At 42.1% G+C, this 27,141-nt stretch overlaps 1 protein-coding gene across 2 annotated transcripts in view; it reads right to left on the bottom strand.

Moving 5' to 3' along the window:
• Window positions 1–339: 339 nt before the first annotated feature.
• CDKL5 (cyclin dependent kinase like 5) overlaps window positions 340–27,141 on the bottom strand; it is a 203,354-nt gene continuing 176,552 nt past the window's right edge. For both annotated transcript variants that reach the window (XM_045996416.1, XM_045996417.1), the window contains exons 12-18: window positions 22,909–23,875; window positions 19,221–19,322; window positions 18,639–18,744; window positions 15,554–15,677; window positions 8,386–8,485; window positions 3,288–3,407; window positions 340–732 (exon numbers count right to left, since the gene is read on the bottom strand). In XM_045996416.1, coding sequence (XP_045852372.1) covers window positions 346–732; window positions 3,288–3,407; window positions 8,386–8,485; window positions 15,554–15,677; window positions 18,639–18,744; window positions 19,221–19,322; window positions 22,909–23,875 — 1,906 coding nt within the window. In that variant the 3' untranslated portion in view covers window positions 340–345. The remainder of the gene's footprint in view (window positions 733–3,287; window positions 3,408–8,385; window positions 8,486–15,553; window positions 15,678–18,638; window positions 18,745–19,220; window positions 19,323–22,908; window positions 23,876–27,141) is intronic.

Below are 27,141 nucleotides of genomic sequence, written 5' to 3'. Positions count from 1 at the left end.
ACATCCTGGCTTTCCCAAGTTCAACAGGGATTGCGCTAAAGCTGGAATGTACAGGGGAGAAATTGGCAAGAATGTCTTCTTCCTCAATGGCACACTCTATCCAGTCTCACACAAGATCCGTGGGGACTGGTGGTCCCTAAGGAACTCTTGCGGCTCTAAGATCCCTGACTACCATTTGTGGCGGTGAGGAGCCGTAGGGCTCCACACATACAATATTGCACTCACCTTCATAAAGCTGAACATACTGGCTGACCACCCCAGCCCAGCCCACTCCCCACCCCCCCACCCCTCCTATCCTCTTCCCATTGGCTTACCTACCCCCCCCACCCCCTACCCCAGCACACATTACAAGGCTGTCTCTTTTAAATCATTCAGATTTGGCATTCGAGACCGATTTGTTCTGTTATAGGGGTGCCCATTTGGCCCACTCTTGGCACCCAGCTGTTCAGAGTAGGAAGGCCCCTCTGTGGCACTCCGGGTCACAGAGGACACGTGCCAACCAGAGTCCATCTGACCTGGCAGCTGGAGGGCTGGTCTGCCCTTTGGTGTGGGCTCCTGCCGGATGTTACTGCTCCCGCCAGAGGCCTGGCTCAGAGGGTGGATCCGAATTTCTGAGAAGGAATTTTTGGCTTGTTGAGTTGTTAAGGGCTGGAAGCGGGGGTCTGAGGAAGCCGGGTGATTTGAGGCTGAAGAGAGATGTAACAGCTTGCGCAGTGATTTTAACGGCTGGCTCTGAAAGAAAAGAGGAGAGCGCATATAGGACTTAATTTAGAGTAGACTCAAAACCTGGAAGAGACAGAGCACAGATCGGAGATGACCGCACGTAGCCAGCGGGGCAGGCACAGGGAGGATGGGCAAAGTCCAGCCTTAGCCTTCTCTGTCCTTTTGTTCTTGTTCAGACAAGATCCAAGTTTGTTATCTTTAATGAAAAAGCCTAGAAATCTAGAGAAGTCTAGAGCTGGTGGGGTGGCTGATCAAAGGCTCCGGCACCTTCTATCTGGCTGCATCCCATCTTTATAGGGGGGAATCTCATGCCTCAGCCAGCAGGAAGCAGCAAAAGGAATATGCCTCTCCCTTTTTGAGAAATCTTCGCAACAGCTCCATATAAACCTGCTACTTGTTTTTTCACCAGCCAGGACTCAGCCATTCAACCCTATCTAGCTAGAGGCAAGAGAAAACTGAAGAAATGGAATGTTTCCATTAGGTAGCAACATACTCGCCTAAAAACCGCATACCCCCTTCTGTTCTGATCACCCCGATCTTCCCTTTCCCTTGACACTGTAAAATCTAAATGTTCCCTTTCTGTACTTTTACTTTTTTCAGGGTGGGGGTAAGATCTGAGCACGGAAAAGTGAACAAAGCAGAGAAAAACAAGCAAAAGCCCTACAGACTCTAAAACACAACGGACTCACAGGAGGCTTTGGATTCCTAATGCGGGCTCAAAGCTGCCCTGCTTGTCTCCTGGGTGGCTGGGGCCCAGATTCCACACGTGCCGCACTGTGGAGGGGATTGTGCTTCAAGGCAGAAGGGAGGGTCCTGGCAGCCACCTACCCTGCACTGGGCAACTCTTCTGAGGCGACTGCTAAACCACGGCTCCCCCACCAGGGAAAGGGCCTCACTCCCCTCTCCTCCTCTATGTGATGTGTGATGAGGCTTACCATCAGAAGCGGCATGTGAAAACACCCTGAAATTCAGGGCCCTCGACAGGGACCCTGCACTCAAGATGTACCCCTAGCCTCTGGCTACCAAGTCTCAAGGGCCATGCGTTTAAGGGCTTGGCAAGGTTTTAATAAAATGTTTATGATCTCAAGGAATACTACAAGATTTGAAGGATCAGAGCACTGAAATTGAAGGGAAATTGCTTGAGAATGGACTCAGAAATTGCTCCTAAGGAAGCATCTTCCATGGCTATTCCAGAGTCTGTCCACAAAAGCTCTGTGGTCCCCAGGCTAGGTGGCACTGTACAGTGTATATCCTAAGTGCTCCAAGTTATGTTTTTTGTTACTGAAACTGGTGTGATAACACAATGAGACTCCTGGTGATCTTTATAGCCCTGACCACATGCAACTGTTGCACAATTACAATAATCTGGGTCCAGCTAGAGATATAAATAACCTGAAAAGAGCTTCTTAGCAAAAAGAAATGGCTACACAAGGAAGGTTCTAAAGCCCCATACTCTTTTTCATAAAACTGGGAAGAGAACATTAGGCTGTCACTCAGAGCCTTGTGCTCTTAGTTCGGATACATAGTCAACAACTTGGGTATCTGGTTCTCTGTTCTCTTTCTATCACCCTCCCTCCCCTTAGCCTGTATTATGTTAGAAGAATGGTTGGCCAAATACAAGTGAAATTTGGGAATTCTTGTCAGTGGCTCTAAGTAACAGTTAAAGAAAGTAAACAACAAGCCTATAAAAATAGATCCTCTTCCTCCAAATCACAGAAATCTGTGGCTGTCTATAGGTATAAGCAATCCTAGAGCTCCAAAAGCTCATCAGGTTGTCAGAAATTACAGTACAGAGGAATACTAGCTTTATAAAAATGTTAATATCATCAAAAACAAGTTAAATTATGTCACTGTAGTCACTAAGGGATACTGAAAAGATGCAATATTACAACGTTTCCAATCATAATAGTTGTCCAAAGGAGATATACCTCAGCTACTTCAAAAAATTTACTGATTCATTTTCTGTTTATCCCCATTACGGCAGATAAATGCAATTATATAATATTGCATAATATGCAGTTCCTAAAGCAACTGTTTGATTTTCTATCAAAAACTGTATCAATTTCAGAAGCTTATTCTTTCCAGAAAGGTTATCCTATCTGTCTTTCAAGGCCTAATTCGTATGCTGCCACATTTAACGAAACCTTTATCTTCCCACTACCTCTCACCCTCCCCTACATTTTATGGCATGCCTCACTTTTTACCACGAGTTATGGTTATTTATAGATTTTCTCTCTCTCCCAGGACGTTAGTATTTATGGGCTGGGACCACATCTTCATTATTCCCCTTACACCCCTCTAACACCTACCCGCTATCGTCCCCGACCCAGGGCTAGGTGAAGGCTAATGGAAGCTCACCTTTTTCCCCATTTGGACAAGGGTCACTGACACAAGAGTCATCTGGACTCCCAAGATGCATCTGCTATTCACAGTGAGGGTATATCCTGAGGAGGCTTCCACCCTGGTTGTAACACTGAGGCTGAATTCCTCAACCTTGCTCTCCTCTCAAGCGAGATAGTCACTGCAGAGTCTAAGAATCTAGGAGCGTTACAGGCACTACTCACTTGGGTCTGTAGATCAGAGATCTTCTCAGGACGCCACTCCTTTGGTCTGCTGCTCGGGGTGCTAGCAGAATGAATGGCTTTCTGTAATGTCAGTAGATCAGGGCTGTCAGAATTGGGCACCTAGAGCAGAATATGGACAAGGATTCAGTAAGAACCCCAATAAGCCTTACTTAGCTATGCAACCACACCAAGAGGAGAACAAAAGCAAATCAAAGGAAACCAAACCTCGACCCCACCCCTCAATAAAAAAGGAAACCAAAACTCTCCCAGTGTTCACAATGCAAGTGATGCCAGTTAAATTCCGCTTCCCTCTTAATAATTTTCCCTGTATTAGGAAAAATTGGCAGATGTCATGCAGCTTTGTTAAAACCTCAACCCTTAAAGCATTCCCATGCTGTTAGTTTCAGTCGCTGTAAGAGAGAGCAGTTAAGTTGGGCTGTACCAGAAACTGCTGTCGTATCCTCATCCATATTGCAGTTAGGTTATGAACCAGTTCAATAAAACAAAAATTTGCTCCTGCTGGGAAAATGATCCAAACACTGTATTTGGTGGTGCCCAAAGAAGCCTAGCAGGCTTTCAAGGATACTGAAGTGGGAGAAGTATGGTTTGAATCATATTCCCAAGACACCACTGAGTAAATCTGGGTCTAGCATTACACAGTATGAAAATCCTGGAACTTTGTGCCACAAACGCCAGATGAATGCAATTGGTACTTTCACCGATTTTGGTGAACACAGTATAATGCCAAATGCCAAGCAAAAGCCCTGGCTTTACACTAAGTGACCAGCAAAAGCTAGAGCCAGGCGAGGAAAAAGCAAATCACCGACTAAGAAAAGTGGAGCCTGCTGGCTCACTCAATTTGGTCAATTCAACTTGGTTTCAAAGAACAAACTGCCAACCAAGTGTTAACAGACTTTGTGAGCCAAATGAAAAGACATGGTTAATTATAAAGGTTAATCAAATTCTCTACAGGAAATAAGGGATTTTATGAATGCCATCTGCCCACAAGTGGCTAACCAGACAACCCAAACTAGCCTTTCACTAGTTTGTTTAGTAGCCTTTTAGGCTTCAACTTCCTTAACTGATTCACAAAATCCAGAATGGCAAAGAATTGATATTTTAGTAACTTTATGGAACTGGCTCAGGTACTTAACTAGCACAAAGAGAATATGACCTCATGAAAATACAAGACATGCTGTGGTCATCAGTAAAACAAGTTTACTGGAGCAGTGTGCAGGGCTACCGTACATAAAAATGGGTACCATGGGTGGAGTGACTACAGGAAGCTTTTTCAAAGAAGAACTATGCTTTAAATGATTCTTTGAATTAAAAAGAGGAAAGAGGGATTTCTTGATGCTTGGATTCTCCCCGTTGGTGGAATCTGTCTGCAATATAAGATACAAATAAACTAATTGCAAAAAAAAAAAAAAAAAAAAAAAAAGGAAGAAAGAAAGAACAGGAAAGAAAGAAAGAAAGAGAGAAAGAGAAAGAAAGAAGAAAAAGAAGGGTATTCTTACTGAAACTCCTAGCCCCTGGGAGCCCTGATACTGTTCAATGTTAATGGTCACTTAAGGAAACTCTGTGCTGTGTGCACCTAGAGGAGTTCTGTGTCATTTCTCACCTGGACATGGAGATGCCAACAAAATAAATTCAAAACCTGCAAAAACCTCAATGTATATAGAGAACATGCAGTCATGATCCTTACCTATAATAGGAATGCCTAGAAACCTACGTACGTCTAGTCACACTGAGCTGAGGAATAAGATTATTGTAAAGAATTGTGTTTAAACAGCTACTGATGAACGTCAATCTTTTCCTAATTGATAGAAAGGACTTCAGCGACTAAAGCATTGACCATGTGATCTGCCTATGGGGGAGAGGGGGAGAAGAGGATACAGCAAACCCTTTTCAACATGGTCAACTCTTGAACCAGAAAACATCACATGGTCTACCATCATGGAAGAAGCCTGGTTCTATGCTGTTAAAGAAATATTCACTCCAGGGAAAATATGTGGCACCATTCAGAATACAGGTTTTCAAAGTGAAAAAACAGAAAGTTCAATCTTTAAATTGACGCACGATTACCAATTGAGATACTAACTAACTAGGGTACAATTACCAAGTTGGTGAAGTCACCATATGCTCTGAGGGCTTATGTAACTCTGGATATGGAACTGAAGCCAGATTTCCCAAGGCGGCTTCCAGATTTGCTTGAGTCAAAGCAGGCACCTTTGCAATACAGAATTATTTTTTGGCACCACCTTTCCCTGTTTCGGAGAGCTCAGTTGTTAGAGAACTAGCACATATATGAGGGTGTTCAGACCACCTTGTATGAAGCCGTTCAATTAAGATAGCCCATTGAAGGTTCCTGTTCCTACAATGGGATCCTGGGGGAAGAGTTTAACTTACATCGCTAAGGAAGCCACAGGACAGTTCCCAGGAATCAGGGGCCAGAGGCTCTCAACCAGGAGATGGGCCTGTGGCAGGGACAGAGCCGGGCCTGCTATTTACGAGAACCCACCTCTAGCTCTCCTGACTGATCGCGTGACTTCAGGCAGGTTACAATTTGCCTGGGCAGTCCTCTATCAGTGAAATAAAGGTGTTACAACTAGATTTAGGACCCACTGAGGTTTAAAAATGTCCTGTTTCTTTACATGCACTGGGCACATGTTTCTTTCCTTCCTTTTTTTTTTTTTTTTTTTTTTAGTTTTATGCAAAGGCCACAAAGCTTTAAATCTTTCTAAGCTGGTTTACCTAGCTTCGTTTTGCTGAGTTCTAGAAAGTGAAAAAAAGGTAACTTTAATTCTGTTCCAACGCTTACTTGAAGGAGGCAGAGTTGACGTCACATTAGGCTTAGGAGCCTGAGGTCGGGCAAAATACAGAGAGCTCTTTGGAAATCTTACTCTATAAACCAAAGTCCTTAAAAAAATTCTTCTTCTAGGGTGGCTGGGTGGCTTAGGCGGTTGGGCGTCTGACTCTTGATTTTGGCTTAGGTCGTGATCTCGGTTGCTGAGGCTGAGCTCTGCTTTGGGCTCTGCGCTGGTTGTGGAGCATATTTGGGGTTCTCTCGCTCCCTGTGCACTCTCTCTCTCAAAAAAAAAATTTTTTTTTTTTAATTAAAAAATGTAGAGGCACAACTTTTGATTTGTGAGGCTTAAAACACTGTGGCCTATATAGTTTGCAGTTACTTTACATATGGAAAATGAAATGTATACAAACCTTAAAGAAGTTTGAGTGGAGAGGATGTTGGAGAATAATTATTTTCTTATTTGCCCTAATCTATGCTATTTGAAAATCTAAAATTTGAACCAGATCCTGAATAACAGAGTCAGTCAACATGTATACACTCAATTCACGCCCTGGTGAGCTAGGGACTTTAGGTTTAATGTTAGTCTAATGCAGACAGACATCAAAAGCCAAGTCTATACACAAAACACCTTCAATTCCTTGGTTCCTGCTACTTTCTTCCACTTAATTACCCCACAGTGGCTACAGACCTGAGGTTAAAAACAAAAACAAAAACCTCAAAATAAAAATAACAAGGGTTAGGAGAGATAGTCTAAGTTCAATGTTCATGATGGATAAATATGTTCTACAGACAATGATAACAGTTTTATTGTATTAGCACTTTAAATATTTTAAGCTTTTCCACTTTAATAAATCAAGTCTATTTTGTTCATCCCATCCAAATAACAAATGTAGCAATATTTGACTGAGTGGCATTTTGATGTGACATTTTGCTTTAAGTGAATTTCAGGTAGAGATATAGGCAGCTTTTTAAAAAACGTGAATGCTTCGGGAAATATTATGCAGCCATTAAAATGAAGATAATAAGATCTGTGTAGTAATATATATATTATAGGTATGAGTGATCGACAGATATACTAGGAAAGTCAGAATACAAAATTGTACAAGGATTATTATTATTTAAAACAAACTAAAGAACCACCTTCTTTCCACAAACATATGTACAGACTCAAAAGCTAGGAGGAAATATACCAAAATCCTAATGCTAGTTGTAATAGAATAATAAGATCAGTGTGATAGGGTGGTAAGATTAGAAATGATCATTTTTTCTCAGTTTTTCTAAAAGGAAATACATCAATTTCACAAATATGCAAGTGAGAGAATAATCTAGAAACATGATCTAGGAAGGTCTTTATTAATACTTCCAGAACACCTATGACCCTTACTTTGGGTATTACATTTTGTGCTAATCATCTATCTCATCTTTACTTACCACTGAGTCATAATCCTAGAATCTTTTTTCCTTTTTAAAAAATGAGAGTCAATCATGTACGAAGGAGAAATAGAAAACAAAAGCGTTTAAAATAGCTGACTCAACACTGTCTGGCCCTGAAGTACCATAAAGCAAAGGGGGAAGCAGGCCTCACGTGGGTGAAGAGTCTCCTGCTGGCCCAGAGGCCTGGCTTTCCCATGTTTCCTCACGTCACTAACCAGCAGGATCCTTGCTTGGGTGGTTCAGTGATGTGATGTGCACGGTTCCATGGAGCCAAACCTTGGTTCAGGCAAAGGGCTCCCAGGAGATTAGACTGGTTCCATTTCACAGTTCAGTCACAAGATAAACAAGTCTTCCTACTAAAGCAAGCCCTGAAATGTCAAATACTATTCTCCTCTCTGTGATTATGCAGTCCAGAAATGCACTTGTCAACATGGCAACTGGAACACCAGCCGGGGAAGCATAATGAATGATGGTTAGTTATAAATTTCAAGATTTAAGCAAACAGCAAAACCATTTCCTAAGTTTTCACACATGTTTAATCTCCAAAGAAAAAACCCTGCAGCCTCATAGTTTCTACATGAATATAAATCCACATGGATGTTTACCGAGAGAGGTTAGTGCTCTCTCTCATCCAAATTAAATTTCTTCTATTCCTGGAGAGTCTGTGGAATCTAGAAAAGGCTCTGTGAGAGGAGGATAGTTGGATAGAATTTAGAAAGACACATATACAATGTACGCATGTCAAATCTCAATAAGAAAATAATTCACTTTCATTGCCACATCCAAAATGTCAAGTACCCACAGACTAACGCAGACTCGTGTGCCACTCTATACAGAAAGTAGTCATCTACTTACTGTTTGAGATTTCTTCTTTTTCTTTTTCATTGACCTGAAAAAACCTTGTTTCTCCTTTTCCTTGAGTTGTTCGGAATGACTAATGTTTTCAGGACTTTTCCTAAATGGGAAGACATTTTTATCATATTGATCTTTCAATCTTTCTCCTGCCGTTCTATGACAAGTACAATGAAAACTAAAAAATGCATGAAACCAGATTCAAACAGCCATGACAAATCAAGCACGTAGGTGAAGAGCCTCTAAAAAGCACAGGGGGGGACTGAATCTATCAGCCATGGTTAATGATTAGCCTTTGGCACAGCTCACTTGAACTGGCCATTTGAGCATTATTACAAACGATCTGGTAACTGCGCTGCAGGACCACTTTCATGCTGTAGAAAACCTCAGCACTGGAGAGTCTGAAAAGCACACAGTTTAAAGGATGGATGCCTTTTTCATCACCCTCCAAGGGAAAGAGCTGAAACATTTTCAATATCTTTGTTTTTCTATTTACCTTTCTAAAACCAGCTCGAGATGTTCATAATTAGCGGCTTGCCAAGATAATGAACATAAAAAAAAACAAAACAAAACAAAAAAAAAATGGTGCCACAGAAGCAGTGTAAATAAAAGTAAAAATGGCCTCAAACTGAAAAATTCCTTCATAAAATATTTATTGGAACTAATGTGAAAAATAGATCCAGTAAGAACATGGGCAAGACAAATGCTTCAATACAAAGTACTCAAGGAAAAAGAGCTTCTAACGGAACACATGGCCACCATTACGCTTCATGCCACAAGGACTCCGCCAGGTATTTTAACACAAATAGGAGGTATTAACAGAGAGCAACCAGAACACCGTGGCCTTATTAAGTTGCTGACTCGTATGTTAACAAAGGCCCTGTATTACTTAATTTCATTTACAGTCTTTAAAAAGCAGCTCAACTGGTGTTGCTCTTCAAAAAGACACATTCCATGGGCTCTATTTTGAATTTTAACATATGACTGTGCAAAACCAGTTTCTCAAATGATTGAATTCCTTCTATTAGCTATTCCCTAAAATCAAGAGCCAAACATTAACATGAGAGTTCATTCATATTTGGTGATTTTAGAACACGCAATGGTGATGAAGTTACTACAATATCTAAGAAGATAATGAGCAAGTAGCATTCTTGATGAAATCCATGTGGAGACAGTAAACATCTATATAAACTGTTACAGAACCACGGGATAGAAAACACCACAAAGCTATCAAAAATAAATCATATCTTCCAAAAACTTCAAGTAATCTAAAGGAATACAAATATAATACTAAGTGAAAAACTACAAGATTCAAAACTTGCTACATAATATGATCCTAATTGTATTAAAAAAAAAAAAAAGATGCGCGCCTGGGAGGTACAGTTGGTTAAGCATCTGACTCTTGGTTTCGGCTCGGGTCATGATCTCAGGTCATGGGATTGAGCCCTGCATTGGTCTCCATGCTCAGCAGGGAATCTGCTTGGGATTCTCTCTCCTTCTCCCTCTGCCCCTCCTGCTTGTGCTCTCCCTCTCTCTCAAATATATAAGTAAATCTTTAAAATAAAAAGGCATATATGTGTACACACACACACACTTTTAAAAGGCAGGAATAAAACAAAATAAAATCTTAACAGCTACCATCTCTGGGTAGAAAGATTATTGGTGATTTATTATTTCTTCTTTTTACTTTCAACATCAAATGTGTACTACAGATATAATAAAAAGGTTGTACAAACCACAGAAAATTTATTTGAAAACCCCAAAACTCAAGATCTAAGACAACAAGGGAAGAGAGAAAAAGAGAGACAGATGGACAAACAGATTAAAAAACAGGAAAACATAACTCTGTTAAGGAGCAATGATCATTTATTCTTAAGTGTCTAGCCTAAAAGTTAATGGGAATACCAAGGAAGTAAAAACTGGGACTGTAGGCCTAAGTGGTCCTGAAACTCATTAGGACCTACAATCATTGACAGTTCCAAGTTCTGAAGTGAAAAGTTTCACAATACAACACAACCAATAAAAATAGGTAGCATTAGAACTCAGAATGATACATTTATAATCTTGGACGCTAGAAAACTTCAGATATGATGGCATAGGTAAGAACAGAAGAGTGGAAAGTTCGGGTTCTTAGGAATACAGCAAATACAGTATAGTTCGCTGGAATCACAAGAGCACAACTCTCAGAACTGAACCTCACATAGCATCTAGACCAACCACCAATACTATTTTTAATGCCTTACAGTAACTTCAAAAGTTAAAGAACTATTTGCTTATGTTACAGCTTATGTCCTTCCATAATGGGGTCTGCACCTAACGTAGAAGCACAGCAAAGTATTCAGATAAACAGGGAGTTTTTTTTTTTTTTTAACCCGATCAGAACATAAGTCTAATGAAATCTCCAAGGTCTGCTGAGGGTCAATAGTAAAAGTGCTTTCTGCCAATCTAGGAAATCTTTAAGGGGGAGACATTTAACAGGACTGTAAGCTCAGGATGGGAATGGGCATTACTGTAAGAATGCTAATGCTGGCGTGAGAGCAAGAGAAGGCTTTGAGACACTAATCCTACGAGGAACAGATCTGGGATGGGAAGAAAAGTCTCTATCCGGTAAGAAGAAAGTGAGGGAGGCCAATGAGAAGGGTCATGAGTGAGAAACAGCAGGAAGACAAAAAGCCCAGGGTTTGCAGTTCCTTGTGAGCATAAAATGCAGGAAGATCAGAGACCCTCTGTAGGGTCTTTCCAGAGACACTGGATAAACTAGAGCCCAAGGAAAGGAGGAATGATGAGGAAAACATCTTCAGACTGAGACTGAGCAGAAGCGGTGGGGCCAAGACTCAGGCAGGGAAAGATCCCAGAGACCAAAGCAAAGAAGGAAATAAGTTACCCTTGAACTACAAAGATGAAAGCTACGAGTGAAGCACGAGTGTGCGTGTATCAGGAAAGACACAAAAAGGAAGTCAGAGAGAAAAAGAATGCAAGTGGGAGAGAGGGAGAGAGAGAGAAAAGGGAGACAGAGAAAGGAGAAAGAAAGGGAGAAGCTACATGGAAACATACACATACAGAGAGTTAGAGAAATAGAGGGAGAAAGCCCGGAAGATAGACTGAGAGAGAGGCAGAGGCGGAGAGAAGCCGCCTGGAACACAGGCACCTGGAACACAACACAACCTGTGTGTTGTACAAAAGAATAAAGACAGAGACTAGATCAGTTACAACGGGTACTATACCATAACTTATCTCATCTGTGAATTCTGGACCCTATGATTATACCTGGTAGAGGCAACAGACGGTCCAACAGGAGCAGCACGAGAGAAGGACAAATGGACGATCACATTCATCTCAAGTACAGACCTTTGAGAAGGACCACCCTGCTAGTCACCTGGCACATTATCCACGGCCAATCAAACAGCTAGGGTGGGGGTAGGGTAGCAACCTCCCCTACTCTGGTATCCTCTAACACAACAGCTGTTTTATAAGGGGTTAGGAGGAGAGAGAGAATGCAAGACTCCCCTAAAAAAAAGGAAGGAACTAAAGTTGACTGAATGGAAGTCAACCAACACTTATGGAGTCCAGTGTATGTGGTGGGCCTGGTGTTAGAGGTGTTGGGGCTAGAGAGAAAAATAAAACAAGGAGTGAGACGTGAAGCTGCTCAGAGACTCAAGATGGGATACCCACAAGTTCGCCAGAGGGTACAGCAGCGTGACTCCTTCCCTGCTACCCCCCTCCCCTGGCCATGCGACTAAACTAGTCAGCTGATGTCTAGGAAAACAACCAGTGAACCATTTTATGAGTTACGGTGGCAGGCGGTAATGGATGCCAATATATTCATAACTTAACCAGAAGAGAAAGTCTGGGGCTGTGCAGTGACAGCAATCCTTCACTTACCTTAATTATTGGGATTCCTACAAACGGTATTTTATACACTTTGCCCTTTTAAGGAAAGTTAAGAACAGCCTGTTTTAGAAATCTATATGCTTCATGGGTATCTATTCTACATATGAAACCATGAAGGCCAGAAATGATATTCCTACCGGGAGCCTGAGAAAAGACAAAAATACCCATCTCCTCTCCCTGGCTATTATTTGGGATTTTTCTCCCTCTTCACACTGTACTGTTGCCCAGGATTACTTCTTGCCTGTCAACCTCAGTGCCAACTGCTAAAACTGTGCATAAGAGTAGACAGGCTTTGGGGAACCTGGCTGGCCTCAGTCGGATGAGCAACCGAATATTGATTTCGGCTCAGAACATGATCTCAGGGTCACAAGATGGAGCGCCACGTAGGGCTCCACGCTCAGCGCAGTCTCCTAGAGATTCTCTCTCCTTCTCCCTGACACCCCTCCCCCTGCTTGTGCACATGCATTCTCTGTCTCTAGAATAGATAAATAAGATCTTAAGGGAAAAATAAAAGAGTCAACAGGCTTATAGGGAGGGCGGAGGTGTTTTCCCATTAGTAAAGATGGATCTGACTACATTAACTCTGTTTTTTGTTCTGAGATATTCTGGCTTATCTCCCAGTTCTTGGCTGGACTCTGGATAGCTAAGATGGCTAGAATAGCCACTCTGGATGTTATACTACAGTATCAACTACTTTAAAATATGATGCAGTAAGTTAGTCTTTCCATTCCAACAATGAGTACACTCTACAAATATTCTCGTCCCAAAAGAAATGGAACCACCACTATCAAGGAGAAAGAGACTGCCCTTAGGCAAGTGACAATTTAGGAAGAGCGACTCACTATGTTACCATAGCAAGGCTTGTTCACGTTTTTATACCTTATTAAGCTGCATTTGTCTCAAATATACACAATATGGTGAATGAGATCTCTTGTTCAAGAAAAAAAAAAAAATTAAGGTAAGTTCAATGAATGACTTAGACCAAGTTAGACTGTGATGCCCGAAGGAGAAGTGTATCACAGCACCATTAACATGAGGAGCAGTGGGAACAAAAGAACACTGCAATTCAAACTGGTAATTCTGAAACTCTCCCAAACTTCAAAATAGCATTATCAAAGTAGGGATGACTTGATGAAGGCTTGTCTAAAGTCCAATATTCCAATTATGCCTGTTAATTCTTTAAAAACAAAAACAGAAACTACAACTGTTTTCAGGTTTCTACATATACCTTACCTAAATAAGCTCCACTCAAACTGACTATCCAAAAGACAGAAACAATGTTGTTAATACTACCTATCCCACATTTGGATTTTGATAGAACTATGTTAATCTGTAATTGATTCTTTTTTTTTTTAAGATTTTTATTTATTTATTTGCCAGAGAGAGAGACAGCGAGAGAGGGAACACAAGCAGGGGGAGTGGGAGAGGGAGAAGCAGGCTTCCCGCTGAGCAGGTAGCCTGATGTGGGGCTTGATCCCAGAACCCTGGGATCACGACCTGAGCTGAAGGCAGATGCTTAATGACTGAGCCACCCAGGCGCCCCCGTAGTTGATTCTCTTTTAAATCATCACCACTCCATTATGCAACATCCAATAGGAAAAACGATTTCTTCTCTACGTCCTTAGTCTCACAATTGAGACGCTATTCGCATGGCTTATGAAAGTCTCACTTGAAAACTGTCCAAGCCGGTAACTACAAGCTGTACCTGTGCTCCCAGGTTAATGTATAGGAGAGCTGGTCTACAGTCACATGGAAAAAGAATGCAGCAAAGTTTCTCAGTGAAGGAAGTGGAGGGGAGACATGTGATAAGTCATACTGAAGTTAGAGGACATCCATGATAAAAACTGCTGCAGCTAACAGTAACAAGTCACAGTGTGCCCGGCACTGCTCTCGGTGCTCCTGGTGTTTTCTCCCGTTTAGTGATCATGTTAATCCTGGGAGGGAGGTAGTATTCGTAGGCTTATTTTTACAGATGAGGAAACTGAGGGGCAGGGGTTAAAGTCACACCGACAGAAGGTGACATTAATCAAGATGTCCTATTTCCAGAGTCCAACCTCTTAGTCACTAATGTTAAAACTCTCATTTAATAAATAAGGCAATGGATGTAAATGAAAACATTTATAGCTTTAAAAACATTGTTTTTACTACTGGTTTTAAATTAATGAAGTTATTTTTACCATAGGGCACGGAAGCACTAAAACCTCGATACAATCCTGCCAGCAGGGTAAAAACTGCACCCTTGCACAGGTTAGGAGCACCAAGGGATGTAAAACCCTTCTGTGACTTCCAGCAATAAACACCAGAGTTGGAATCCTATAGAACGGCCCTATTCTAAATTCGCAGTGTTATGGTGATGCGCCACTTTATTCCAAGTAGAGCACTCAGTGGTTTTATGAAGTACACATCAACACCCCTCACATCTAGATTCTGGGCAGTCCTCTTTGGGCAGCTGAGAGTATAAAGTCCATGTTACTAATTTTTTTTTTTTTTTTTAAAAAGGTCCTTACTCCCCAGACAGATCTGCTGATGAGACTTAATACTTGATATAACTCTCCCTAAATTTTTACGACATATGACACAAAGAAGATAAAAAAGGACAAACAACTGGCACATCATTTTAGCCTCTGACTACCATTGTTTTTTTTGGTGGTAGCATAAAGGGTGTCCTTCCGTTTCTTTCCTTTCGCCTGAACGTACGTCAGGTGGCACAGAGGTAAAAAACATAAGCTTTGGAGTCAAGACTCCATGTAGGCCTAGATCCTGGCTCCCCTCTCCCTGCTAAGGGCTGCCCAACGCCAGGCAAGTGCTCTCCCTTTCCGGGGCTACAGCTTCCACATCTGTGGAATGGGAGCTGCCCCCACCCCTAAGGCTGTACGTGAGGACCGAGTAAGCCAGCACACACCAAGTGCTCAACCAAGTGCTGTGATATGATAACAAGAGACAGTGAAGATGGCATTCCTATCAGAATGCAGTGAAAGATACACGACCTAATGTGAAAGAAAAAATCTGTAAAAAATCATGTAAAAGAAAAAATCTGCTGGGTCACTAAATGCCTAATGTGAGGCATTTAGTGACCCAGCAGATTTTTTCTTTTACATGATATTTAATATAAATGCTGAACTTGAAATAAACCATTACAGATAATGACAGATCAGTTTTCCTTATCAACAATCTCTCTTGAGAAAGCAAGCAAGCAAGCTAGAAAGTGTATCCAGAATTCTTTGAAATCTCGAATCTCCAATTAGAAAAAAGGAGAATAAGAACAAATCAAAATACTCACCATGGATCGAACGCTGGTTGTCTTTTTGAGTGGTTGGTTCCAGAACTGCTCTCTGAAGGTAGTGAAGAAACTCTGGTTGATACATTATTTTCATGGAAAGAATTGTCTGGACGAGGAGATGGCACTAAATAAAGAAAAAGTCAGTCACTGATGTACTTTTTGGCCGAAGCAGTTCTTAACTGGTTATACTGCATTTTCTCTCACGCAAATAAAACAAACAAGTAAATCAAAACCTTCCTCTGCCCTTTATATAACTTTTGTGTTTTCTGAGGGTGGAGGCATTCCAGGCAACATTCTCCCTCCCCCCACTGATTATCACATTAATTTGCAAGGGTCAGTTAACATCAGGCAGTATATAGTCAAAGCATAAATTGACTTGTCAGTTGATAAAATGAAGAACATTTTAAAATATTTAAAAGTATGAATAGGACAGACCCCCTTCACCGTTTTGGCATTCTCTGAAACAGGCTTTCTTACAACATAGACTCAACTATGCAAAATCTATTCTCAGTGAATAGATTTTCTGAAGTGACTCTTTTAACAATATGTGTGCTAGAATATATTAACTGTGCTGTAAGCCTTATACTTCGGAGGCACAGAGTCAATTTTGTATTTTTTTAAACTACATTCTAAAGAAATTAGGTTATTTGCAAAAAAAACAAAACAAAACAAAAACCATTTTTAAGTTCTCAATCCAGGAAAGAACAGAAAGATAACCACAACGTAAGTGGGTAAATACCTTTTTTGCTCTTTGCTGTTACTATCTTCTTCTGTCACTTTCTTCTTCTTCTTTTGTTTTTTTTTTTTTTTTTAAGATTTTATTTATTTGACAGAGAGAGAGAGTGAGCTTAAGCAGGGGAGCAGCAGGAGGACAGAGAGGGAGAAGCAGGCTCCCTACTGAGCAGGGAGTCTCAAGCAGGGCTCGATTCCTGGACCCTGGGATCATGACCTGAGCGGAAGGCAGATGCCTAACCGACTGAGTTACCCAGGTGCCCCTTTTTGTCACTTTCTAAGCTCGATCATAAATCAAAATATATTGTAAATTTCATCACAAAAGGACTATACAGGCTGAGTATCAAGATAAATGACACCATTTCATTTGCCTCTTGACCAGTAGGACTAAAAATAGGAAGTATTCTGGAAATATCTGTCATTTCAATGATAACGCTAAATCTTTACCCAGTTGGATTTAGAAGAATCACTAAAATGACAGATGTCTCCAGATGTTTCACCTGGTTAAATCTCTTCCTTCTATTTCTGGACTTTCTAAAATAAAAATGTTCTACCTGCCAAACCCTGAAGTGCATTACGAGGAAGACAAATGAGGGGCTTTGCTGATACAAACTAATTCACTTGCAATCAAAACAAAATTGTCTTTCTTAATTAATCAAAACTTTGTTACCATTTTATGTTAAAGTATGTACTCCAGATCTCTATAGGAATAACACAGGTATGGTCCATTTTGGAAGTAAAACTTAACAGTGACAGAAAAAAGACATTTGCTCATATACACTACAATATTTTACCTAACTTTAATCTGAATTAAAATTTTAGTCCCTTAAGATTCTAAAGTAACCACAGCATGAGAAAAAACCAGATGCATTAAAAGGCATATTCAATGCCCTATGCTTTTTTCAAATGGGGCTGGGAAGGAACTAGTACCCTAAATCAATACATATTTAGTCCTAAATAATACTTCTATACATTTATTTAGCTCAGGTTCCTAGTTAAGGTGACCAAGCAGCTGCCCATGTTCTCCCCCACTTCCTGTCCCTTTCCAGCTGTCTCCCCAAATCAACAGAATAGCAAAAAGTCAAGGGATGTGGGCGAGGGTGACTGCAGAAGGTCATGATGACTCTTAGGAGGCTTTAAGAGGCTGAGCCTATGAAACACCCAGGACCTTGCCCCTTCCCTGATGGGCTTGCTGTTAGTCTCTTGCTGTTAGACTTCTGGAGGGGCTCTCCCTCTACTGCTACATAGCTCTTCAAAGGGGATGCCCTTCTCTGTCAACACCTCCTAAATCCATACAGCCTCCAAAGTCTCTGTTTTAGTTGTCGGTTAACCACCGAAGTGCATTTTTAGGGCTGTGCAAGCACACTTGAAGATTTTCTTTCATTCAGTCAACAAATATTTATGCAACTGTCAGGCAGTGTGCTAGTCAATGAAGGTAAGAGAGGAAAACATGATCAAGGGCCTTGCAACCTTGTGAGAGAAAAATGCAGACAAAGAATCAACACCACGTAGTCTGTGTCATGTTAGAGGGCTAGACAAGGAACCATGGTTAGAACAGAGAAGAAAACATGTCACTTTGGGTGGAGAGGGACGATAACATACTGCAGAGGACTTCAAAGTGGAACCTTAAATGGGACGGAAACAAGCTAACCAAGCAGGGGGAGGAGTGGGTTTCAGGATGGAAGAGCAGCAGCTGGGGAGGATGGCAAGGGCCAGGGCATGGAATATCTGGAAAGTCATCGTGGGGAATCTGGATTTTGTTGTGATGTCAATGGGAAACCACCAGAGGACTGTCAGCAGGTGAGAGATGGAGGACTGGGGGGAGGCAGTGGGATGCCTTGCTCTGTTTTTGCCTTGTAGCATTTATTATCTTTTACCACTCTATGTAATTTTTATATTTAGTGTATAGTCTTCTCATTGTGAGAATGTGAACTCTGTGCAGGTGGAGACCTCTGGCTGTCTTGTTCACTGACATGTTCTAAGCTAGACCAGCACTGGGCACACAGGTGACGTCAATAAGTACTTTAGGACTTCACTGAATGAAGGAGTGGGATGGCCAGAACACAGCTTCAAAATTATCATTCCAGAGACTGGTTTGATGGCAACCCTGGGAAATAGAGATCAGCTGGGAGGCTACTCAAAGAACCCAAGTCAGAAGCCATGAGGGCCTGATCTAAGAAAGTAGGACCCAAAGCAGGGAGAAGTGCTGGAAGGCGACAGCCCAGACAAGGATGGCGCTGACCTGAAGTCAAGGCAGGAAGTGTAGTGGAAGGCATGGGCTGGAGGTACAGGGAAGGGAGAGAGAGAGAGAGAGAGAGAGAGGACCCTGGTGGGTGCACAGGGCTGGGCTTACCTCGGTAGAAACTACCAACTCTCCTTGGAACAGGGTCGTTGTACAGGTGTCTATTTTCTTTGGGGGCGGTGCTGTCATCAGAGTGGGGGTCATGATATGCTCCACCCTGAGACAAGAAAGAGGTTTATAAAAAGTTAACAGTAGAGCAATGACGATGTGGCCTATGAACTTAGTGAGTAACTGACCCACAATTTACTCCAGGATCTTTTTCTTTTTTTTTTTTTTTTTAATAGATTTTATTTACTTGACAGAGAGAACACAAGCACAGTGAGTAGGAGAGGGAGAAGCAGGCCCTCCACAGAGCAGGGAGCTCAATCTCAGGACCCTGGGATCATGACCTGAGCTAAAGGCAGACCCTTAACGACTGAGCCACTGAGGCACCCCATTCCAGGATCTTTTAAAGAGAAAACTCAGAATAATGGCATGAGGAAAACTAATTAACTTCTTATTAAGCCAGTTTAAGTTATTTGTGGGAGACTAGGTATGAAGAAATTTTAAAAGATAGGCTGTAATGATGTCACATGACCACTCTTTATAGACAAGTTTTATCATAAAAGTTAGCAACTTGTGGAGAATTCAGACCTCAGACTTCTGCCTTGCATGGAATGAAGTGGTGCCTTCTCTGGAAGATTCTTTACCGGAAGATCGAGCCACAGTCATCTCTGGAGGGAGCTGTTCTCCAGGCTGGAAGTCAAATTTAAAAGGATTTATAAGAGTGTCCTGTTCCTAGGGATGAAAATCACCTAAATCACCATGGGCTTTATTTGGCATAATTAGTATCTTCACCAGCTAAAATAAAAAATGGTAGTTGGCTAAAACACAAATTGTCCCATAAAACAATGAATCATCTGATGAATGTAAAATAATTCAAACAAATGTCACACAGATGGAAAGTGAAATTCTCATTAAAGTTAAGGCAAGCAGGGAAAGAATTACCCTGAAAATAGTTCAATTAATTATTAAAAACAAAGAAAATTATCTTCCTAATATCTAGTCATGGTTCTGTGTGGCACTCTAATTAGATTCTATTAGTTAATCCAAGATTTCCCTAGCAGATTTTTCCAAAAGGAACTATGCAGATCCAAAATTATTTTTCATTTAAATGGCAGATTCAGATGAAATCAAATGTTCTTTGGATAGATCATGGAAGAGAATCAGTACGCTTTATCATTTGTCTTAGAATTCCCTAATTGCTGTAATTTTATGTACTTAAAGTTTTCTTAATCTCCTCCAGGATAACAGTACTTGTATTTCATGTATTTCCTTAATCATGATCAGGACAGCACACATCTCAGGAGACACTGCCTATCCCTCGAGGAGGTGAGACACAAGCTAAGAGCAGCCTTGGTCCACAAGGGTGTTCACTGAGGGGGAAAGTGGCATCTTCTACCCTCGAGGAAAACAAGACTAAGGAACAAAACTACCAAGCCTTACTTAATTTACAGAGTCGTATCCTGAGCCTTACGTGATGTATCAAAAACATTTTATTTAAACTTTACGTAGGATTTGCTCTGTCTTTGTAGCCCTCACTCCCTAAATGTACTATGAAAGAATATTCTGGAGAGGAAATCATCCAGGGTAGCCTTTCTTCTTCCTAATTTGTGATAAGATCTCATCTGAATTTTAGCATCTGTATACTTCACAAAGCCCTCTAGAAAAGTCTCTCAGAAAACAAATGATTTATATCTAACTTAAACTCTTAAGTGAAAGTGCCAGTTCGGTCCCCTTCCTCTTGAAGGTGGCCACAATATTTTGTAAGGGAGTGATTCTCATCATTCACTCATGGCTTTGGTCGCTGCCATCTTTGTGCCTTTAAACTTGTACTATCTTGCAGCTTGGAACTGTACCTCCTGAACTGGACTTAAAATTCTGTAACAGTTGGGTCTGTGCTTAGCCCACAGTAACCATTTATAATTAGATTGTCTCCACCATGTTCACAGTGTTTTTTCTGGAACTGAGAACCAGTCCATTTGTCCTTTCTCCAAGTTACAGCTTTTCATTTTTCTTACATCTCCTCTATTTACACTACACTGCATGCTAACATGCTCTACCTGGTTTTGACCTCCATCTAATGCCTACGGGCAGCTGCCAGGCTCTAGAGATCTTTCTAGGCCCTAGGGCTTCTCTCTTCTCTAGAGGGACTCCTCCGACCACTGTTTTGACTCCAATCATGGCATCTCCGCCATGTGCCATTGCCTCCACCCGCAAGTATGCCTCTCCTGCTCTTCCTCCTCTTACCTGGGCACCGACCAGTCTTTCCAACCTCATTGAGGATAGCTCTGTTTAGAGGCCCAGGGTCACTTCAGCCTCAACAGGTCAGCATGATCCAGTGCAAAGAGCGCTGGCCTAGGGACCTGGACACTGCCTCATGATCCCAGCTCCACCTTGGACTATTTGGGCAAACTGGGGCAACCCACCTAACTTCTTAGATCCTTAGCACACTCATCTACAAAATGATTTTTGGCAAAAGCGACCTCAAACCTTGCATTTTTCACGGCAGCAACGAGGAACAAGTTGCAATCCCCTCAGCACCCCATGCTGTTTAATGTCTCTATTAGCTTCCTCCTCTTTTCTGCCCTTCTTTCCAGCCCTTCCTCAGGTCGACTCCACTTTCTCCCCCTAGTTAAGCCCCAGAAATCCCTTCTCAGACGCCACCTCCCAGGGAAGCTTCCACAAGTCCTGCCCGGACTGGCACAGTGCCATCTTGACTCCTCCTCTGGCACGGCACGGGCACACAGCCTCACGGTACCGCCAAGACCGATCCCTGGCACGTGCCCCAACATGCACTCAAGAGTACAGGGGCTACACCTTTTTCATCTTTCATCTTTCTCAGGACAGCCCACCATGGGGCCTCACTCAGTAAATACCGAACACATCCTCATCCTTTAACCATCCAAAACTTCTCTCTACAGCCTAGCTCAGAGCAAGAGCTTCAGCTGCTCCCAGAGCCATTTCTAACAGCTCCATTCCTGATCTTTCCCTGTTCTCAACTCCTATTTATAGCCAGTGCCACAGTAAATTGCTTCTTAATTATTTCACTGTTATCATGTATAATTTAATGTTCCCTGAGAGAAGAGAAGTTTATCAAGGGCAAGAACCCTACCTCAGACTCTTTCGAGTGTTCTGAGAACACCTAGCACAGAGAGAGTGTTAAAAGTCGCGAAAACAGCCCCCACCATCACAGAAGCAGCAACAATTAAAATGTGCTGGACACTCTCTGCCAGGCACAGGGCATGGTGCTTTATATGCGATGTTGGAAGCTTATGACACGACTCAGATGAGGAATCTGAGGCGAACAGGGATTATGTCACTTTCCCAAATTTACATCATTTGAAGCAGGCTACAGAACTAGGACACAAACCCCGGTCAGCCTGGTTTCCCAACCCGAGCTCTTCGCTACTTCGCTACACTGACTGCTGTTACTGGCAACCTCCACCCCATCTTCAGCACCCAGCTAAACCTCCCATTACGTCTTCCATCCATATTTTCTGGAGTTCTGACACAGAACTGTCTGATGAGCCTATTTTCATATCTTCGACAAGGGGAGTACTTCCCCTTACATCAAACTCTTCTCTCCTTCTGACATTGGCTTATCTCCACCCTTTCTTTGATGCAGATGAATGTTTCATATCATGAAAATGTAATTTAAAAAACATGTGTTCTGCTGTAGGAATGCTACTTCTTTTAAACAGGTTACTGTCAGCAGATCTAGAGTTTGAAAAATCAGTAAGATGGAGGAAGCATGAGGAAAAAATTTTGTCTTGAGATTTAAAAACAATCCAAAAGACTGCAAATTAATGTTTATTTTGGCCTGAAGTTAAATTGGCCTATAGTTCTAGAAAAATCAGAAAATTTTCAATTCAGTGAAAATATTGAGTAAGGTGTAAGTAAAAGGGTCTGATTTGAGCAAATGTGGTCTGGAAAGATTAGAGAAAATCTCTATAAATCACGCTAAACTTTGAGAAAATTAAAAACTATCCCATATAACTGATGAACTCTGTAATAAATCAAAATAGGATCTTTCAACAAAATATGCCAGAAAGGAATATTTAAGAAGCAGATTTCTAAAAACAAGGTTTTTGAGTTCTCTTGAATACTCAACAGTGGGCCTTAAATAATCTTTTTAACAGATAGTCCTTCAAGAATTGCTTCCCTTAAAAAAAAAGCACAACCTCCTACAGTAGGGAAAATTGCAGACTGACCCTATGCACACCCCTGCACCACCTTCCCATGATGAGCCAACAGATCCAGTCAAAGGTCCGAGCTGTACCTGAGGTGATAAGAGCTGCAGGCTGTTGGCCCTGGCCGCCATTCCTTGCCCTACACTCAAGCTTCCGTCCAAGCCTTTGGCTCTCACTTTGTCCCGGGTCACGTACATGGAATGCCTATGTGGACGCTGCTGGGAAGAGAAGGGGCTAGTGTAGCCCAGCCCGTAAGAAAAGGATTCATGAGGTGCAGAGAGAGAATGGGAATGGCTGCTGTCCATGTGCTCAGGCAGCTTCAACTCCTCCATGGTTTTAGAATGCCTGGTTGCGGTTCGGCGTGAGTCCAGAGTGCCTTCACTTCGATTATTTCTCCCCGAGGGGCTGAGCAAAGTTCTCGTGTCACTGTGCCTGGTGGAGGTTGGGCTGGTGGGAGAGTTCAAGTCCAAGCAGCTGGATGGGAAGTACCTACTGGTATTGGACTCTGCAATTTGGGCCCTGGTTTCGGAAAGGTTGCTCACAGACTTGGAGTCACTCAACGCCCCGTGGCTTTTGGCCTTGGTCCTGTAGGAGGGACTCCTAGAGGACTGGGGAATAGTGTCAATGTAGCTATGCCGACTCTGCTTTTCAGTGGGCTGCAGTGTCCCAGCTTTGCTCTGAGAGCTTTCCATGAATGAGTGCCGGTTCTGCTGAGATCTGCTGCTTGACTTGAGGTACTTTGTGCCCGGGCCTTCCGAAGGCTTTGGGTCAATATTAAAATCAAACTCTGTCTTTGACTTGGCTTCTTTTGGACTGAGAAGATGTGGTATGTTATTGTTGGTAAGATCTTTGCTGGTAGAACCAGGCTGGCTGCTTGCTTGGTAGGTTTTGGTGTGCATGGGACTAAGAGTAGCTCCAGCAAGATTTCCGTTTAGGAAGCTTTCATTGGCAGGAAGACCTTCGTCAGCCCGGGGCAGACCCACACCTAGGTTCTGGATGTCCTTGCTGTTGGATCTGTGGTGAGACTGCAAAGCAGCACTTTTGCTGGCTTGGTTTCTATGTAAAAACAAAAGAAGGGTATCAGTTTCCTTCAAGAGCAGACACACAAAAAGTATTGTTTAAAAAAAGACACACACATGCACCACCCCTAAAACACCTGAAAGACTAAAAAGTTACACATTCAAACGTATGCCAACAAATAACAAGTAACCATAAAGAATAAGCTGCTTAGATCAAGTCACTTTGCAACAAAGCAATGGTCCTGACCGAAATGATTTTGATATCCTTAAATGTTCAAGTAACTTGTAGCCAACCCGGTTTCTTAACTGACAATCTGGGAAAACATGTTTTTGCTATGCTGGTGCTCACATGAGTGTTTGTTATGGAATGCCTGATAAGAAGAGGAGAGCTAAGCTGTAACGAACTCCGGGTAACTCTTTGAATGCTTGAATGTCAGAGGCAACATGTAGACTTGAAGGTCATGATATTCACTGAACTTCTCTTTTATTTGTAAAACCCACTGCCTGCTTCAGAGATACACACTCACAGCACATACAGACACCAGTGTCCTTTTGTCTTTGGTCTGTATCATCAAAGAAGGAGAGTTCTTGCAATATACTCAATAAAAGAAAATGACGCTCTAAAACCAAACGTAAACTATGTTGGAGGATCAATGTTTATGTTCTGGAGAAGTGGCAATACTTCTACGGTATTTCAGATGCCTCCATGTACCCTAAACAGGAATGTGTCTCTAACTGGATCCCAGGGCTCTAGAGAGTTAATTTCTCTCCAGAAGACACAATCTATTCTCTTCTTCATCATCTCACACGTCATCATTCCAAACCGACTAAGGCTTTCTTTAGGATTTAAAGCTTCATTTCCTATCTGACTTAAAATAAAAAATATAAATCCAGAGGAAAACCGTGTCCTCTCTTGGGAAAGCGGAAACACCTCACAGCAAGGGCAGTTTGTTCAACTGCAACTATATGAAGGACCAAACTATACTTTGAGACAGGAGAATGTTTTTAAATGAAAAATAACCTACATAATAAAAAGATCCCTTTTTATTATGCATTCAGAAAATTCTGCTGCAAATATCGCTACTGCTAAAGATGATTTGACATGGGGGAGTTTTGTTCCCATCACACACTAACTGGAAAAAAAGTCACATTTTTTTGCCTTTTTAACAGTAATCTGTGAAACTATGCCTTCCATTTTCCCTGAGAATCCACTGCTCAGGCAACAAAGGTAAGGGCTCTTTTCCCATGCTCCTATCCTGCAGAATATTAAAAAAAGTATCTGACACCAAGCCAGCCTGTAACAGTTGTGGAAGGCCTCATCTTCTAAATGCAGTCACTAATCTCTCCTAGTTCAGTCACAACTGCAGCCTCAAATAAGGTCCCTTAAATATGAGCTAACTAAATAAACAGCAGGTCCTAGATCTAGAAAGAAACACAAAGAAACAAAAGTTTCGGGGCACCTGGGTGGCTCAGGCAGTTAAGCGTTGGACTCTTGATTTTGGAACAGGCAGTGACACGGGGGCTCTGCGCTCGGCAGGGAGTCTGCCTCTCTCCCTTCTCCCTCTTCCCTTCCCCCCCCTTGTGTGCGTTCTCTAAATAAATAAATGAATGATAAATAAAATTTAAAAAATAAAAATAAAAAAGAAACAAAAGTTTCATCTTCTGTTAAATGATATCAACTGACTCTAACCCCGGATCAATAAAGGGCAGTCATCATACCCTAAGGCATCAGGTTGTTTTTTTGTTTGTTGGTTTGTTTGCTTGTTTTTTAAAGAGAGAGAGAGCACGCTGGCAAGACGGCAGTGGAGGGGGCAGAGAGAGAAGATCTTAAGCAGACTCTGCACTGAGCATGGGGTGGAGCTCGACACCACTACCTGAGATCATGCCCTGAGCCCAAATCAAGAGCCGACAGGCTTAATGGACTGAGCCACCCAGGTGCCCTAAAGGGATCAGGTTTTAAACCATCAGAGTCATTTGTCAACTTATATCTTGTTAACTAAAATATCTAAGCAACTTTTCAAAAACCCAAACAAAAATATGTGAATTATGTAACCCATAAGTAGACCTAAGTGTGCTGGTTATCTCCCATTTACCGAACCCCCAGCCTGTCCTCCATTTTGCCCTGCCCCACTCAGGGCCTCAGGAGTCCAATGCTGCATACTGCATCACCCGGGATCTCTTGCCACCGAACTCCCAGTTGCACTTAGTGGTGCAAGGGGCTGGGGGCTGTCTTCCCTACCCCTTGCCAGCATGCACCCTAACTCAGGTCACAGCTCTGTCTGTCCAGATTACAGCTCTCACAGGCTGCCTCCTCCTGCCTGGTTCCCACTCTCATATTTCCCGCTCTCATATTTCTACTTCCTCCCCTTTTTCCTTCAGGTCTAGAGAGGGGGTAATAGCAGAGATAACACACGCAGATATTGTGTAATGCCTGAAGCTCCAAAGAAAACCAGGAAAGGATAGAGAAGAGTGAAGACAGCTGCTAAAGCTTCTGAAACCCTTGGAAGATATGGACCTCAGAGGAGAGCACAAAGCTACATGTTAGGAAGAACAAATTCATAGCAACGTAAGGTACAGTTTCTAATGTGAAAAGGGAGGTTATAACGTTAAGGTAGAAACATTTATCAAAGAGTTAGGTTTCCCATAAAAGTACAAAGAGCCTAAAATGCTATTCTAAAAACTTCTGTCTTGGTATTAATTTGAAGCCATTGAGCTTTGCACATAATTCTTTAGTAGAAAGGGCATCAAATTGTCTTCAAATTGGAGTTCTGCCAAAGCACAACAATAAGAAACTGCTCCGAAAATTCCATAGATCTCTTTGGCACACAACTGTAAGGAATCTGTGTTAAACTGCCAACCACTTAAAGAGGATTTTATATATAAACCCTTCTGAAATGGCTGGCAGACCAGTTAATCTCTTTAGTTAAAATGACTTTTCAAAGTAAACATCAAAAATGCCAAGCTATATTTTTATGGAGAAGGATGGCAAAGTAGGACTGGTGAGAGGGCAGGGCAGGCTAAAACACCACCATCCCACCCGGTCCAAGGTTAGGAGAACCTCGGGACAGTCTGAAGGAGACTCAGGCAGGGCAACGTAATGCCAAGAGTCCACTGCCTCTTCTACAGAGACATGAACTTGGACAAGAGAAGACACGGTATGTGAATGTGCCTCAGGGACAAGGCAGCAAAGTATGTAAGTGGCAGCTGTGATGCTGGGAAGCCCGAGTTAGTCGTGCTCTGTGTAGAGTTAGTGTCCCCAATAAGAAGGGATTGCATAGAGGAAACATGAACCACAGACAAGTG

Source organism: Meles meles, chromosome X, assembly GCF_922984935.1.
Source record: "Meles meles chromosome X, mMelMel3.1 paternal haplotype, whole genome shotgun sequence".
NCBI classification, from domain to species: Eukaryota; Metazoa; Chordata; class Mammalia; order Carnivora; family Mustelidae; genus Meles; species Meles meles.
The sequence above is the reverse complement of the archived record's forward strand: the minus strand, read 5'-3'. Positions and strand labels throughout refer to the sequence as shown.